This window comes from Rhamphochromis longiceps, linkage group LG3 (assembly GCF_057381845.1).
Source record: "Rhamphochromis longiceps isolate RC_006_pf linkage group LG3, R_longiceps_female_GT1.1, whole genome shotgun sequence".
Classification (NCBI taxonomy): Eukaryota; Metazoa; Chordata; class Actinopteri; order Cichliformes; family Cichlidae; genus Rhamphochromis; species Rhamphochromis longiceps.
This window is the reverse complement of record NC_140559.1, coordinates 34,484,717-34,497,609: the sequence shown is the minus strand read 5'-3', so window position 1 is coordinate 34,497,609 and position 12,893 is coordinate 34,484,717. Positions and strand designations below refer to the sequence as shown.

The following is a 12,893-nucleotide window of genomic DNA, read 5'->3' as shown; positions in this document are numbered from 1 at the left end:
AGAAATGCCTGACAGTTGGCTGGTTAACCAGTGTGGAGTGGAGTGGGAAGCGTTCGGCTAATAGTGCGCACTGTCAGTGCGCCCCAGGGTGGCTGTGGCTACAATGTAGCTGCCATCACCAGTGTGTGAATGTGTGTGTGAATGGGTGGATGACTGGATATGTAAAGCGCTTTGGGGTCCTTAGGGACTAGTAAAGCGCTATATACAGTGGGGCAAAAAAGTATTTAGTCAGCCACCGATTGTGCAAGTTCCCCCACCTAAAATGATGACAGAGGTCAGTAATTTGCACCAGAGGTACACTTCAACTGTGAGAGACAGAATGTGAAAAATAAAATCCATGAATCCACATGGTAGGATTTGTAAAGAATTTATACGTAAATCAGGGTGGAAAATAAGTATTTGGTCAATAACAAAAATACAACTCAATACTTTGTAACATAACCTTTGTTGGCAATAACAGAGGTCAAACGTTTACTATAGGTCTTTACCAGGTTTGCACACACAGTAGCTGGTATTTTGGCCCATTCCTCCATGCAGATCTTCTCGAGAGCAGTGATGTTTTGGGGCTGTCGCCGAGCAACACGGACTTTCAACTCCCGCCACAGATTTTCTATGGGGTTGAGGTCTGGAGACTGGCTAGGCCACTCCAGGACTTTCAAATGCTTCTTACGGAGCCACTCCTTTGTTGCCCGGGCGGTGTGTTTTGGATCATTGTCATGTTGGAAGACCCAGCCTCGTTTCATCTTCAAAGTTCTCACTGATGGAAGGAGGTTTTGGCTCAAAATCTCACGATACATGGCCCCATTCATTCTGTCCTTAACACGGATCAGTCGTCCTGTCCCCTTGGCAGAAAAACAGCCCCATAGCATGATGCTTCCACCCCCATGCTTCACAGTAGGTATGGTGTTCTTGGGATGCAACTCAGTATTCTTCTTCCTCCAAACACGACGAGTTGAGTTTATACCAAAAAGTTCTACTTTGGTTTCATCTGACCACATGACATTCTCCCAATCCTCTGCTGTATCATCCATGTGCTCTCTGGCAAACTTCAGACGGGCCTGGACATGCACTGGCTTCAGCAGCGGAACACGTCTGGCACTGCGGGATTTGATTCCCTGCCGTTGTAGTGTGTTACTGATGGTGACCTTTGTTACTTTGGTCCCAGCTCTCTGCAGGTCATTCACCAGGTCCCCCCGTGTGGTTCTGGGATCTTTGCTCACCGCTCTCATGATCATTTTGACCCCACGGGATGAGATCTTGCGTGGAGCCCCAGATCGTGGGAGATTATCAGTGGTCTTGTATGTCTTCCATTTTCTGATGATTGCTCCCACAGTTGATTTTTTCACACCAAGCTGCTTGCCTATTGTAGATTCACTCTTCCCAGTCTGGTGCAGGTCTACAATACTTTTCCTGGTGTCCTTCGAAAGCTCTTTGGTCTTGGCCATGGCGGAGTTTGGAGTCTGACTGTTTGAGGCTGTGGACAGGTGTCTTTTATACAGATGATGAGTTCAAACAGGTGCCATTCATACAGGTAACGAGTGGGGGACAGAAAAGCTTCTTACAGAAGACGTTACAGGTCTGTGAGAGCCAGAGATTTTCCTTGTTTGAGGTGACCAAATACTTATTTTCCACCCTGATTTACGAATAAATTCTTTACAAATCCTACCATGTGAATTCATGGATTTTTTTTTCACATTCTGTCTCTCACAGTTGAAGTGTACCTCTGGTGCAAATTACTGACCTCTGTCATTATTTTAAGTGGGGGAACTTGCACAATCGGTGGCTGACTAAATACTTTTTTGCCCCACTGTAAATACAGGCCATTTACCATTTAATAGTTCTTCTGGAATGACCTTATTCATATAAAAATGCTATTTTAATATTGTCTTATTATTGACATGTAGATCCAGATACACAAATAAAAACAAAGTGTTACGTGTGTGTGTGTGTGTTTTAATGATTAATATCACTCAATACCACTTAGAAAATGACAAAGTCTGGCTGTTCTAAAGCAAAATATGAAGAAGCAAGGGCTGAGACAAGACTTCTCTTAAGCACATTAGAACTGTACAGCTGTGCTCATAAATGGGGGTGGGTTTCGATAATTGATTTTCCAATTAAAATCGATTTTAGCTTGAATAGCGCGATTTGTTAAATCCTGAATCGATTTTTAAATATAAATTTATTTTGCCAGAAACCAATTTCAGCAATCACCAAACAGCTCAAACAGCAAACCAGAGCAGGTAAACGGATTCTGCACAAAGACGTAAACACAAAGCGCGGACCCAACGCATCAGGATCAGCGAGCTGTCGGCTTTCTCACCCGACGCCACAGACACGGGGCTGAAAAGCCGACATATCACAGATTCTGATGCTGCAGGTTTTGTCACTCTCCAACCAAAATGGATTGAACCAGGAGCAAAAGAAGATCCAAACTATGCTTCACATTTCGCTTCACTTAAACTTTGTCATGAATTCACTATTACTTTTGCCGTTTTGCTTCCACCACGATAAAATCCCAGTGGTTTAAGCTGGTTTAGATATTTCATTCTTGCAGTTTCACAGCATCCTGATTGTTGTTCCTCAGTTGAGTTTTCACTGGTTTTCAAACCATCAAACACTTGAGATTCACACGTGTTTGTTTGTGTGTTGCAGGAGTTTCGCTCTGAATCGTGACCTCCTCTTTGTGCTTCTGTGGCTCGTGGGACCATAAATTGGTCACCGTGGCGACCAGCAGGATGATTGAAAGTCCCCCGTCTGACTTTCTGAGGTCAGCCGTCACTGTTAGCGTTTATCTCATATTACGTCACATCTAAAATCCTGTGTAAATATGAATGAATGGTGATTAAATTGAACAAATAAAATGTATTTTTCTTTTTTCCAGTGTTCACCATCACTCTGCTCTGCAGCTGGTCTCCTTTTCCACAGTGCAGTGTCACAGTGTTGAAGAGGTGAGTGTGTTAGTGTCACAACGGGACTGAACAGACTCACGCGCAGGCCCTAAGTTTAGGAAACACAAGAGTCTTTATTACAGCACAGCAGGTGATCTATTTACAAAGGTGTGGTCCAGGGGGTCCACACACAAATGGGAAAGACGCTGAAAGTCCACACGCACTCCGTCCACTCCTCACGCTCCTCTTCACACTCCACAGAAAACACGATGGCGCACTCCACTCCTCGCACACTCGATCACGCAGGAAACGCAGGGGTTGGTCCAGGGAATGAGGGTCGGCAACGGTCCAGCGACGAGAAGCACAGAGGTGCCGTCTTATAAAGGAGCTGGAACACTCTCGTGACGAGCCACAGGTGCGTGATTGCAACCAGGTGCGTGGGTCAAGGGCAGGAGCCCACAGGAGAGCTCCGCCCAGGTAGATGGAGGAGGGAGAGAGAGGAAGGGAGAGAGCAGGGCTTGTTGTATGTTTTTCTCCTCAGATCCTTCAGAGTGTTTAGAGCTCATCATTAATGAATATTTGTGTTTCAGCTGCGTTCTTAAATATCATCAGGGTTTACACAGGCAGTTATTTGTATACAAAGGTGACTGTTTAAAGTCATATAAAGCTGCAGATTTATTTTCATGCAGTGATTGTTTACTGAATCAGTTCACTGAGCTTCAGCGGCTGGTGATCTTGGACATTCAGGGATTCTTGCACTGGGGACAGCTCTAAAGCACAGTTACAGGTAGCAGAAGGAAGATTGTTCCACTGAGCTTCCACCCTGATATTGATCAGCTTGTGCACTTCAGGCTCAGATGGATCAGAACAGCCGCAGTCAGGATTCGTGATCTGAGTGACTCTTTGAGGTTTCATCTCGATGATCATCCCAAAGACTGGCGGCGGTGAGATTCTTAGTTCTGTTAGAAAGTAAGCAGCTTGTCCACTGTATGTATATTTTCACCCTTAATAATTACCTTATTGAAAATGAGTGCTGTGTATATGACCGGTTTAAGAAATGACACGGGTCGAATCGTCCTACGTTTCACGCATGCGCCGTACAGGAGCGTTTTCAGTGTGGATGAACAGCTCTTTGGAAACGATTGAAAACGACTCAGAGCGTTTTTAGACAAAAACGCTGTTTTCAAATGTATCCGGATTAGTGTAGACGTAGCCTTAATTGAATTGCCTCTACACTATTTAGATTTTTAATGCTGTAACTGCCCACATCAATATCATCCATACTTTATTTTTTTCTCTGCTTTTTTTTTAGCTTTAAAGATAGTGATGGACTCAATATTGTGGCGCAGTACGTCAGCTGAAATCTCTGAAGCACTAAAGTTTCTACGACCCACGTGTCTCATGTTGAAATGAAGAGCACTTAATTATCAGCCTCCTTTTAATCAGATATGTCTGATGGTGAACACAAGCCTCCAGCAGCCAGCTGTCTGAGCTGAGGAAACAAAAGGCACACTTACAGTCTAAGCTTTGGTTTCCCACGAGCGTTAGAGTTAGCCTCACTGCTACGGTGTCATGTTGCTTTCACATGGATGCCACAGGGATCCTGCACTCACGCTTCATAGAAAGTGACTGCGGTAAATTACATTGCACAGATTTAGTGGTTTCAGTTTATTTATTAACTGTACTTACTGCACGGGAGCAGAGAGTCCAAGATGAGTCCGTCTCTGTTGTGACTTTATGAGATTTCCAAATCATTGCATTTACATTTTAAAACACAGAGTTTGTAAAACTGTGATTCAGATTAATTTAATTTTAGCTCATTGTTCTGCTGCTGGGCCCCATCTGTTGGTTCATGCTCACTGCTCTCAGACTGTGTGGCTTGCAGAAGCAACAGTGTATTCTCAGCACAAAGCAGAGCACGTTACTTAACAGCCAGTAGAAACAGTGCAAACCTCAGGAGTGGAAATCAAAACGATTCAAGTCTTAACATTTATTGAAGGCTGTGTGGGAGCGCTGAGTAAACAAGTGCTGCTGTGGAGCTAATTTGGAGCAAACTGCTTTATGTTTCCTTTAACAGGGTGATTCTCTTCAGTATTACTGGTCAACAACTGCACATGATCCACACTGTAACTGTTTGTGTGTGAAAGCAGTTACAAAACTAAAGCAGCTCCTGTTACATGTGCTAATGTGTTGTTGGCTGAGGAGGTTACAGAGCAGATCACTTTCTAGTCTCCCCGTCTAAATGAAAGTGTTGTGTAAAAAAACACCAGTCTGATATCCTTTTACTGTCTGATATGTTGTACAGGGTGTATCAGAAAGAAACCGCAGGTCAGCTGATCACATGACCCAAGTTAAAGTCCTCCTGGAGCTCAGTGCACTGGATCCAGCTCTAACTCCAGATGATGATGATGATGACGGTCGAACTCTTGGTTAATATGAAGGCTGTCAGGAGACTCATCATAACTCTGCTGCTCCCTCTCTGCAGGTGCTGTATTCAGCTGACATGATGCTGCTCGTCTTCAGCTGTGTGGGTGGAGCAGCAGCAGAGGTGGAGGCTGGAGGATGGTGTGGATGATCAGGTGTGTGTTTTGTTTTTTTTGTTTGTTTTTTTTTAAATAAGATTTATTTTCATTTTTAAATTGAAAAACAAACAAAGCAAACAAGCAAACAAAAAACTCACAACTATGGCACACAGCAAACATCTACAACTAACCACAACATGGCAGGCCATTGTGACCACAGGAGCACGTCTAGGTGCACACTCTTGTATCCATGCCTTTCAAGGATAACCTCAGACTTCTGAAAACTACGGAGCCAACGTACGGAGCGAGATCTCGCAAAAGTTTTAGCCGCATTCTTCGGAGGCCGCCAGCTCGAAGCCGACCGGGATGTCAAGGCACGATGTGCCGGGAGAGCGGTGTTCCCCCCGGCTGTAGTAGGTCTCAACCTGCCGTTAGCTTCGAGATGGTGGGTGTCAGACGTCTCCGAAAACGTCGGAGCACTTTTGCAAATATGTGATGTCTTGTAAACCGAGCAGATATTTGACATTTACACAACTACATTTACGCCTCAAAACATCTTAAAAGTTTATTTTGTGACCCAGAAAGAGTAATATTACAACTAAGTAGCTGTCGCCATTGTTGGAATTCAACTTTTGCGAGATCCCGAGCTACCTTTGCGAGATATCGCAAAAGTTTTGCGAGATCCCGAGTTTGTTTTGCGACGAGATCCCGAGTTTGTTTTGCGACGAGATCCCGAATTAATTTTGCGACGAAATCCCGAGTTTGTTTTGCGAGATCTCGCAAAAGTTCATCTTAATTTTTTTCTCCCATGTCCCTTGCGGGGCTCTATAGAAAACCAAACACAAAAAGTAATAACATAATGACATCAGGCACTCAGCTGTTATACAACTTTTACCTCAGGGGATTTGAGCCACCTACAGATTCTCCTGTACCTGCCAGCACACTGACACTTTGACTATCACAGGCCTGTGTGTGGACATGTGGACGCTCTGTGTAACAATGATATTCATTTTAGCACTACTTACTACTGACATGCAAGAGAGGAAGACCAGGGTTCATTTCTGTGATTACATCTTACTAAATGCAGGGTAATGACTGTGTAATGTGTTGAATTTAATGTAGTGGACTGTCTGAGCATATCTGCTGATAAGCTGAGTCAATAGAAGGAAATCCTGTAGATAAGCAGCTCTAAGATTTACTGTCTCAGCTGCTCTGAACGAGTCCTCTGAGCTTCAGCCGCAGACACAAACCCTCAGATTTATCCAGTCAGATTCATTTACAGGACCTGAGGGAGCAAAGCAGACACAAACTGCAGAATATTTTATTTATTGGTCTGTCAGCAACTAATCAAGCCTCTCTGACCAACTATTGTTGAATTGCTGGCTGATTGTGTGAGGCTGCAGCTCCATCTGTCTAATGTTGGTGTAGAGATCATCCTTTCATCAGCTGCTGCGACAAAACCTTAAAGCTCAGATAGAGATAACAGGTGTCACACAGTAACTGTGAGATGAGCTGTATCTGCTGCTGGGGGGCTGAGGTGGAGGTGGCTGTGATAAAGGTGCTTAGATTTGCACTGGGAATGACAGCTGTCAGGTATAAGAGTAAATATATCTGATGGACTGGTTAGTTTGGACTGTAGAGGATTATATTAATTTGATATTGAGCTGGGAGTGGTGGGAGGATTGCTGTGGTAGGTGTAACAGCAGAAGTGAGTGATTGAAGGAGAATGATTAGTTTAATAAAATGAAATAAAATGTCTTCACATGTCTGTGAAATACTCAGCTTCAAAATAGAAAGTGCTGTCTCACTGTGACATCTGTTAGAGGATAGTCTGTACTGATCCGTCAGTGCATTATGTGCTCAGTTGAATCTGACAGTGTTTGCTGCCACTCACTGCTCTGGTGTGTACACATGTTGTACGGCCATAAAACTGTGAGAGATTCAGTTCTTGAGTGTTTCATGAGGCAGATCCTGATTCTGTCAGCACAGCTTTTGATTTCTTATTTCCTGATGTTCACAGAGTGTCTTGACTCCACATGTAGAGTTAGTACTACCACCATAAAAACTGAACTACAAACCAAGTCCAGCATAGCTTAGCTTTCTTTGCATTAGCTGGCTCATAAAAGCTCAGATATAACAGACATGCTTCAGTCTCTGTTTGCTCTCACACTGAAAGTGATTTCACGCCTCCTTTCACACCTACTTCAGTCCAAAACAATATCAGAGGAAGTGTTGATAGAGGTCAATAGAATATATAAGAAATACAATAGAAACACAGCAGTGGTGCTGATAAGTGAGGAAGAGGAGTAAGCAGTGCTGCAGACGATCAGTATGGAAGCAGTGAGAGAAAGTCCACAACAAAGTTATTAAATCATTGTTGACTCATCTGAAGCTCTGAACACATGACCCACTCAGATTATCTGTTTCCATATGTTACCATATCACAGAGACGCCTTCCTCGTAATGAAACTTGACTTTGGGCTCCGTGTACCTCTCAGCCTCTTAAGTCACTCTGTGGTGCTCTTCATGTCAGCTGTGGTATTTGCTGTGTGTTTAATCTGTGCACACAAGTTGTTTTGCATGATAAATACTAACACACTGATGTGTAAACACTGAGAACAGTGACTACAAACAAACCCATAAACAGGAACGACCCACCTCTTATATGGTTAATGAGAAAAAGTCAGTTTTTTATTTACATGCACAAACCAGCAACACTTTACTGCAAACAACTTCAGACCCTTGAGCAGTTTTCAGGAAGTTAGGACTGAAATAATCTCGGTTGTTGTTTGTTTGATGATCTTAGTGCTGATTTGATCTTTTCAGCTTGTTTAACTGAGTCTTAATGTTAAATATCCTGTCTGGTATGAAAGAAGAAAGGAACAACCATATGAATTCACAGACCTTTTGTAGTTTCACGTGTTTATTCTTAGATCGTTTTAACTTCCTTCCAATTTGCTCAAGTGGGAATTATCTAATGTCAGAAAAAAGAAAAACAAAGTTAAGTAACACAATTTAATCCTCTCTCTGTGTGTGTGTGTGTGCATGTGTGCGTGTGTGTGTGTGTGCGTGTGTGTGTGTCGCAGTGCGATGCAGAGCTGCTCCTTACTGAACTGGACCCTGCAGAGCACTGAGGGCGTCCTGTCCAGCATCAGGACCAACTGGCAGGAGTTTGTGGAGGACCTGGACTTCTGGAGGGTCCTGCTGCTGATGGTGGTCATCACCCTCCTCTCCCTGGGCATCGCCTACTACGTCAGCAGAGTCCTGCCTTTCTCAGGGTGGAGAGGAGGCAGGAAAATAAATGAAGATCTTTATGTAGAACAAAAACTCTGGTTATTTATTTGTTGTGCAAATCTGATCATTTTATTGGAATCTGAACAACATCATGTGATGCTGTCAGCACGAAGAAGAGAGGACGGTGACTCAGAGACACCGACAGCTTCATGTGTGGCCTAACACCTTTACAAGCACTCATTGATAAAGTCACCTTTACATCCCTGTTTGCTCTGTTACAAGCTGTATATTGCTGATGTTTTGTATCTTTTCATTGTTTTCTCTCACTTGTTATTTATTCAAATGTCTTTGGTGTGAATTTTTCCCTCGCTGTCTTTATTTCACACAAATACCTGCAGCCTTTCTGGCTGGAAACAGTTTTGTCAGGATATCTTGATGTTCTTTGTTCAAAGGGTTTCAGTGTTTATTCCATCAAACATTTGACGTCATTTAATGTGCAAAATGAATAAAATCATGAATGACTGTAATCATCATCAGGTCACTTGATTATCCACTTAAAACTTTATTGGCACACAGCAGCTTCCCTGAGCTTTTTACAAAAAGCAAAGTAAACACAGTAAAGACTAAATCTGTACAAACAGGCAGGACAATATACAAATTCCCTGTATGTGTCTGCACATATACTTGGCCAATAAACACGATTCTGATTCTGTTACTGAAGAGCTCTCATTCATCCATCTTGAAGCTAAATTATGCATTGATTATGTAAGCAGATGATTTACAGGCATTACTTCATTGATTGGAAGACAAACGCAAAATAATAGAGACAATCTCAAACATTGTAACAGCAGTCAGCCTCAGCAGAAGGAAAACGGAGGATTTCTAAACCTGAGACAGTGGAGTTGCACAGTGGTGCCGTCATAAAGGTGGCGAGTTCAAATACTTAAAGGGATGAGCTGTTGTTGTTTTTTCACTCATCAGTTGTGGGTAAAGTCAGGGTTTCCATTTGACTTTAGCATGCTGTGCTGGTCACAGTCTGATTCTCTGTCCTCTTCAGTGCCTCCTCCTCCTCGAGTGCACACATTAAATTTCCTGTCCCTCAGAAACCAGCCGAGCCAAACAAGCAGGGCAACGATCACAAATACAGCTGCTGTTATGAAGAATGTTCTCCACGACCAGTCGGAGCACTCAGATGGCTGCAGAGGACAAGAAGACAGAGCAGAAATGTTAGTGAGCAGTTTTAACTGACTTTTAATGCTTTCAGTTAAAGTTAAAATAAAACATTTTACACTGTAAAGCTCAACATAAAGGTGAGATCTTTTTATACAGTCTGTGTGTCAGTCCTCGGTGGACAGACCACAACCCTCTATCTTTGCACATCTGTAAGCACATGTTCCTGCTGACCCGCTGCGTCTGAATTTTGACTGTTCTTTGCTGACAGGACCGCTTCCCTTTGGCCTGTCCTACTAATCTTTATGGCCACGTTACTTAAAGTCTTTCAGTCAGTCTGCAGTGATTAAACTGTGGACGATTAAGGTTTAGAGTGACGTGTGAAACTACTTAAATTCTTACCGTGGGTGTGGTTGTAGGCTGTGAGGTGCTGCCCGGTGGTGGTGATGGTGTGGAGACGTGCAGGTGGACAGCAGAGCGGTGTTTCTCTATCTTCTCCACGTCACAGTAATACACTCCCTCGTCTCGGAGCTGAGCTCGCTTCACGGTGAGGGACAGGTCTCCTCGCTGGTACCAGTCTGATGGTATGGACACTCGGCTTTCATTATAGTCGTCCCCGTAGGTGATTTGCTTAGACAGAGGATTCAGCTCCAGCACCAGCTCTCCGTCTCTCCTCCAGCGCACAGATTTTACTGCCTGACCGACTGTAACGGAGCGACACGGCAGGGTGGCACCTTCATCCCGGGGTGCGACAAGTTTATAGGGCAGAAAAACGTGCAACACTTCCAGTTCCCCCCTCTGTTTGTCGTTGCAGGTAAACGCGTAATAGCCGTGATCGTTGAAATCTGCTCTCTTTAATATCAGAGAGTCGGCGCCAGAGGAGGAGCCAGACATTTGAAACACCCGGGGCTTAGCCCTAAAGGGTAGTATGCATGTGGGATTTTTTTTTTTTTTTTTTTTTGGGGGGGGGGGGGTGTAGAAATGACTGAAAGATTAATAGGCTCTGTTTTGAGTTTTGTTCAAAAAAGAATGACTTCATATAGGGAAATATATATATCACACATGCAGGACACCTTAAACTAGTTTTTTAATTGAGCAGCAAGACAGAACGAAGTCGGGGCTGTATCAAGACACAGGGACTAAACCCCAATTCAACCAGACCCAGAACTGATCCAGAATTAAAACAGGACTACAACAGTTCAAAAGCAGGATTACTGAGGACTTAACCAAGACATAACCACAATCAGAACTAGATGATAGTAGCACTAAAAATCATCATAGACCTGCACTACACTTATTTATTTAATTCTACCAAAGTACAATATTTAGATTGAGAAAAGTTTATATAATTATTTAGCCTTGTTGTGCAAACAAGCCTGCAGAACTTAATAAATATAGAATTTGAAAAATAGCAAACCTAAAAAGAAACACTAGGTACGAGATACATGAGTACCTATGATACGGTGATACTTTTGGTAAACAACCATTTGACTAACATGTGTGTCTCACCTGCTCTTGTTCCACCTCTGTTCTGTCCTCATTCTCCATCTCAATCTCTGCTCCTCTCTCTCCCTCTTTGTGCTGACAATCATCAAATATACAGTTGAAACCAGATATTTACAAACTCTTCAGATAAAAACACAACACTTTTTTAATTGTAACATCAAATCAGACTAAATGTTTATTTTTTTAGATTGATAAATATAAAAACATATTTGTTAACTTTAAGAGTAAAGAGAGAAACTATCTGTATTTCTTAATTGCAAATGGCACCAAATTGTATTCAAACTGAGCCACACTTATGGAGCTCCACGATTCTTTTCCTGGTGTTTTGGTTGACATCTCTTGATTTTCCCATGTCACAGAAACAGGCTCTGTGTTTTGCCTTATATGCATCCACAGCTGTGCCACCTGTTTACTCACATGGACTCTACTAACCTATCAGAAGCTTCTTCAGCTCAGAATGGAATCGTCTGGAGTTTTCTTATTAATTAACAATAAACTTAGTGTACATGTACTCCTAAATTTGATGAAAGTGATAAAAAATAGACAGCTCTGTCTCTCTTTATTCTGACATTTAACTAATTCAAAATATATTTCAATATTTATCTAAAACAAAAGTTTACTCTAAATTGATGTTGTACAGTAAAAATGTTTTATGTTTTCTCCCTAAAGTGTAAATATCTGGTTACAAATGTGAATATCCTGCTGTGTACTGAAATCCCTCTTGTTTTGCATAGAAATATACTGAACAACATACAAAGCATAATATATAAAATAACATTTACCTGAGTTTTTTCTTTGAAAGAAGCCTCTAATGTCCATTCTTATATTTCAGTACATAACTGAAACCGAATTAGTCGGGGAGGGTAAGAACTGAAAATATGAAATAAACACACGTAAGCTAAGACTCTCTAAAAAATAGCATTTGTTCGGCTTTTCATTTCGCCATTTGTTGATTCACTTGAAGAGCAAGTAAAATAATATTGGTCAAGTGATCAGTTTCATATCAATCTTTCGTGATGCACCGTCATATTTACATTATTTGTACGGTACGAATGATTTGCTTTGGTACCTGCTCAAACTTAAGCTCTCCTTAGTATGGCTGGCTCCGTCTCTCCAACAGCGCACTCACGGGCAGCAGCTCCCCCCGCCCCCTCGCTCAGTCGCTTAGTGCCTGAGCTTGGATCATACCAATATCAGGGGGGGATTCACGCACAGTCGTAAATTCCCACAGTGTGCACTATGTGCTTCAAATATTGTGTGTACTTTTTGTTTTATACAGTTGTCAGCCAGGCATCTAACTATGAAAAAATTACACTCCAAAATACCCCGGGCTTCTGACAAAACAACCCGGGCTTAAGCCCCGTAAGCCACCCCCACGCTCCGCCCCTGGTCGGCGCTGTAAACCACCCGGTTAATGTAACCCGGTCCCGGCTTCCAGACACCGTCAAGAAAGGCAACCAGCTGATCGGTGCCATCCATCAGCTGATGTGTGACTTTTCCCGTCTTGCACTTCTCTGTCAGGGCAAACTTAACATAGTCTCCTGCAGCGGCCTGGATCAGTTTCCCAGAC

The 12,893-nt window shown here is 42.8% G+C and overlaps 1 protein-coding gene and 1 long non-coding RNA gene across 7 annotated transcripts in view; one reads left to right on the top strand and one right to left on the bottom strand.

The window, feature by feature from the left end:
- Positions 1 to 12,893, top strand: part of LOC146674248 (uncharacterized) — a 75,725-nt gene that overhangs the window by 24,695 nt on the left and 38,137 nt on the right. For 4 of the 6 annotated variants that reach the window (XR_014909232.1, XR_014909226.1, XR_014909229.1 and 1 more), the window contains 4 exons: positions 2,656 to 2,770; positions 2,885 to 2,951; positions 3,153 to 3,306; positions 5,377 to 5,470. This is a non-coding gene — a long non-coding RNA (uncharacterized LOC146674248). Of the gene's footprint in view, positions 1 to 2,655; positions 2,784 to 2,884; positions 2,952 to 3,152; positions 3,307 to 5,376; positions 5,471 to 12,893 lie in introns of all 6 variants that reach the window. The other 2 variants (XR_014909231.1, XR_014909233.1) reach the window with 2 other exon arrangements.
- On the bottom strand, positions 8,956 to 10,711 carry LOC146674251 (uncharacterized). Its single transcript, XM_085385038.1, has 2 exons — positions 10,220 to 10,711; positions 8,956 to 9,843 (listed from the first exon to the last, which is right to left on the bottom strand). Exons 1-2 carry the CDS (start codon positions 10,709 to 10,711, stop codon positions 9,625 to 9,627), a joined length of 711 nt encoding a protein of 236 aa, XP_085241164.1. The 3' UTR covers positions 8,956 to 9,624.

Coding starts and splice junctions, on each gene's coding strand:
- LOC146674251 (XM_085385038.1), bottom strand. CDS start 10,711: ATGTCTGGCTCCTCCTCTGGCGCCGACTCTCTGATATTAAAGAGAGCA. Junction 9,844..10,219: donor AGCCTACAACCACACCCACG/GTAAGAATTTAA, acceptor TGTCCTCTGCAG/CCATCTGAGTGCTCCGACTG.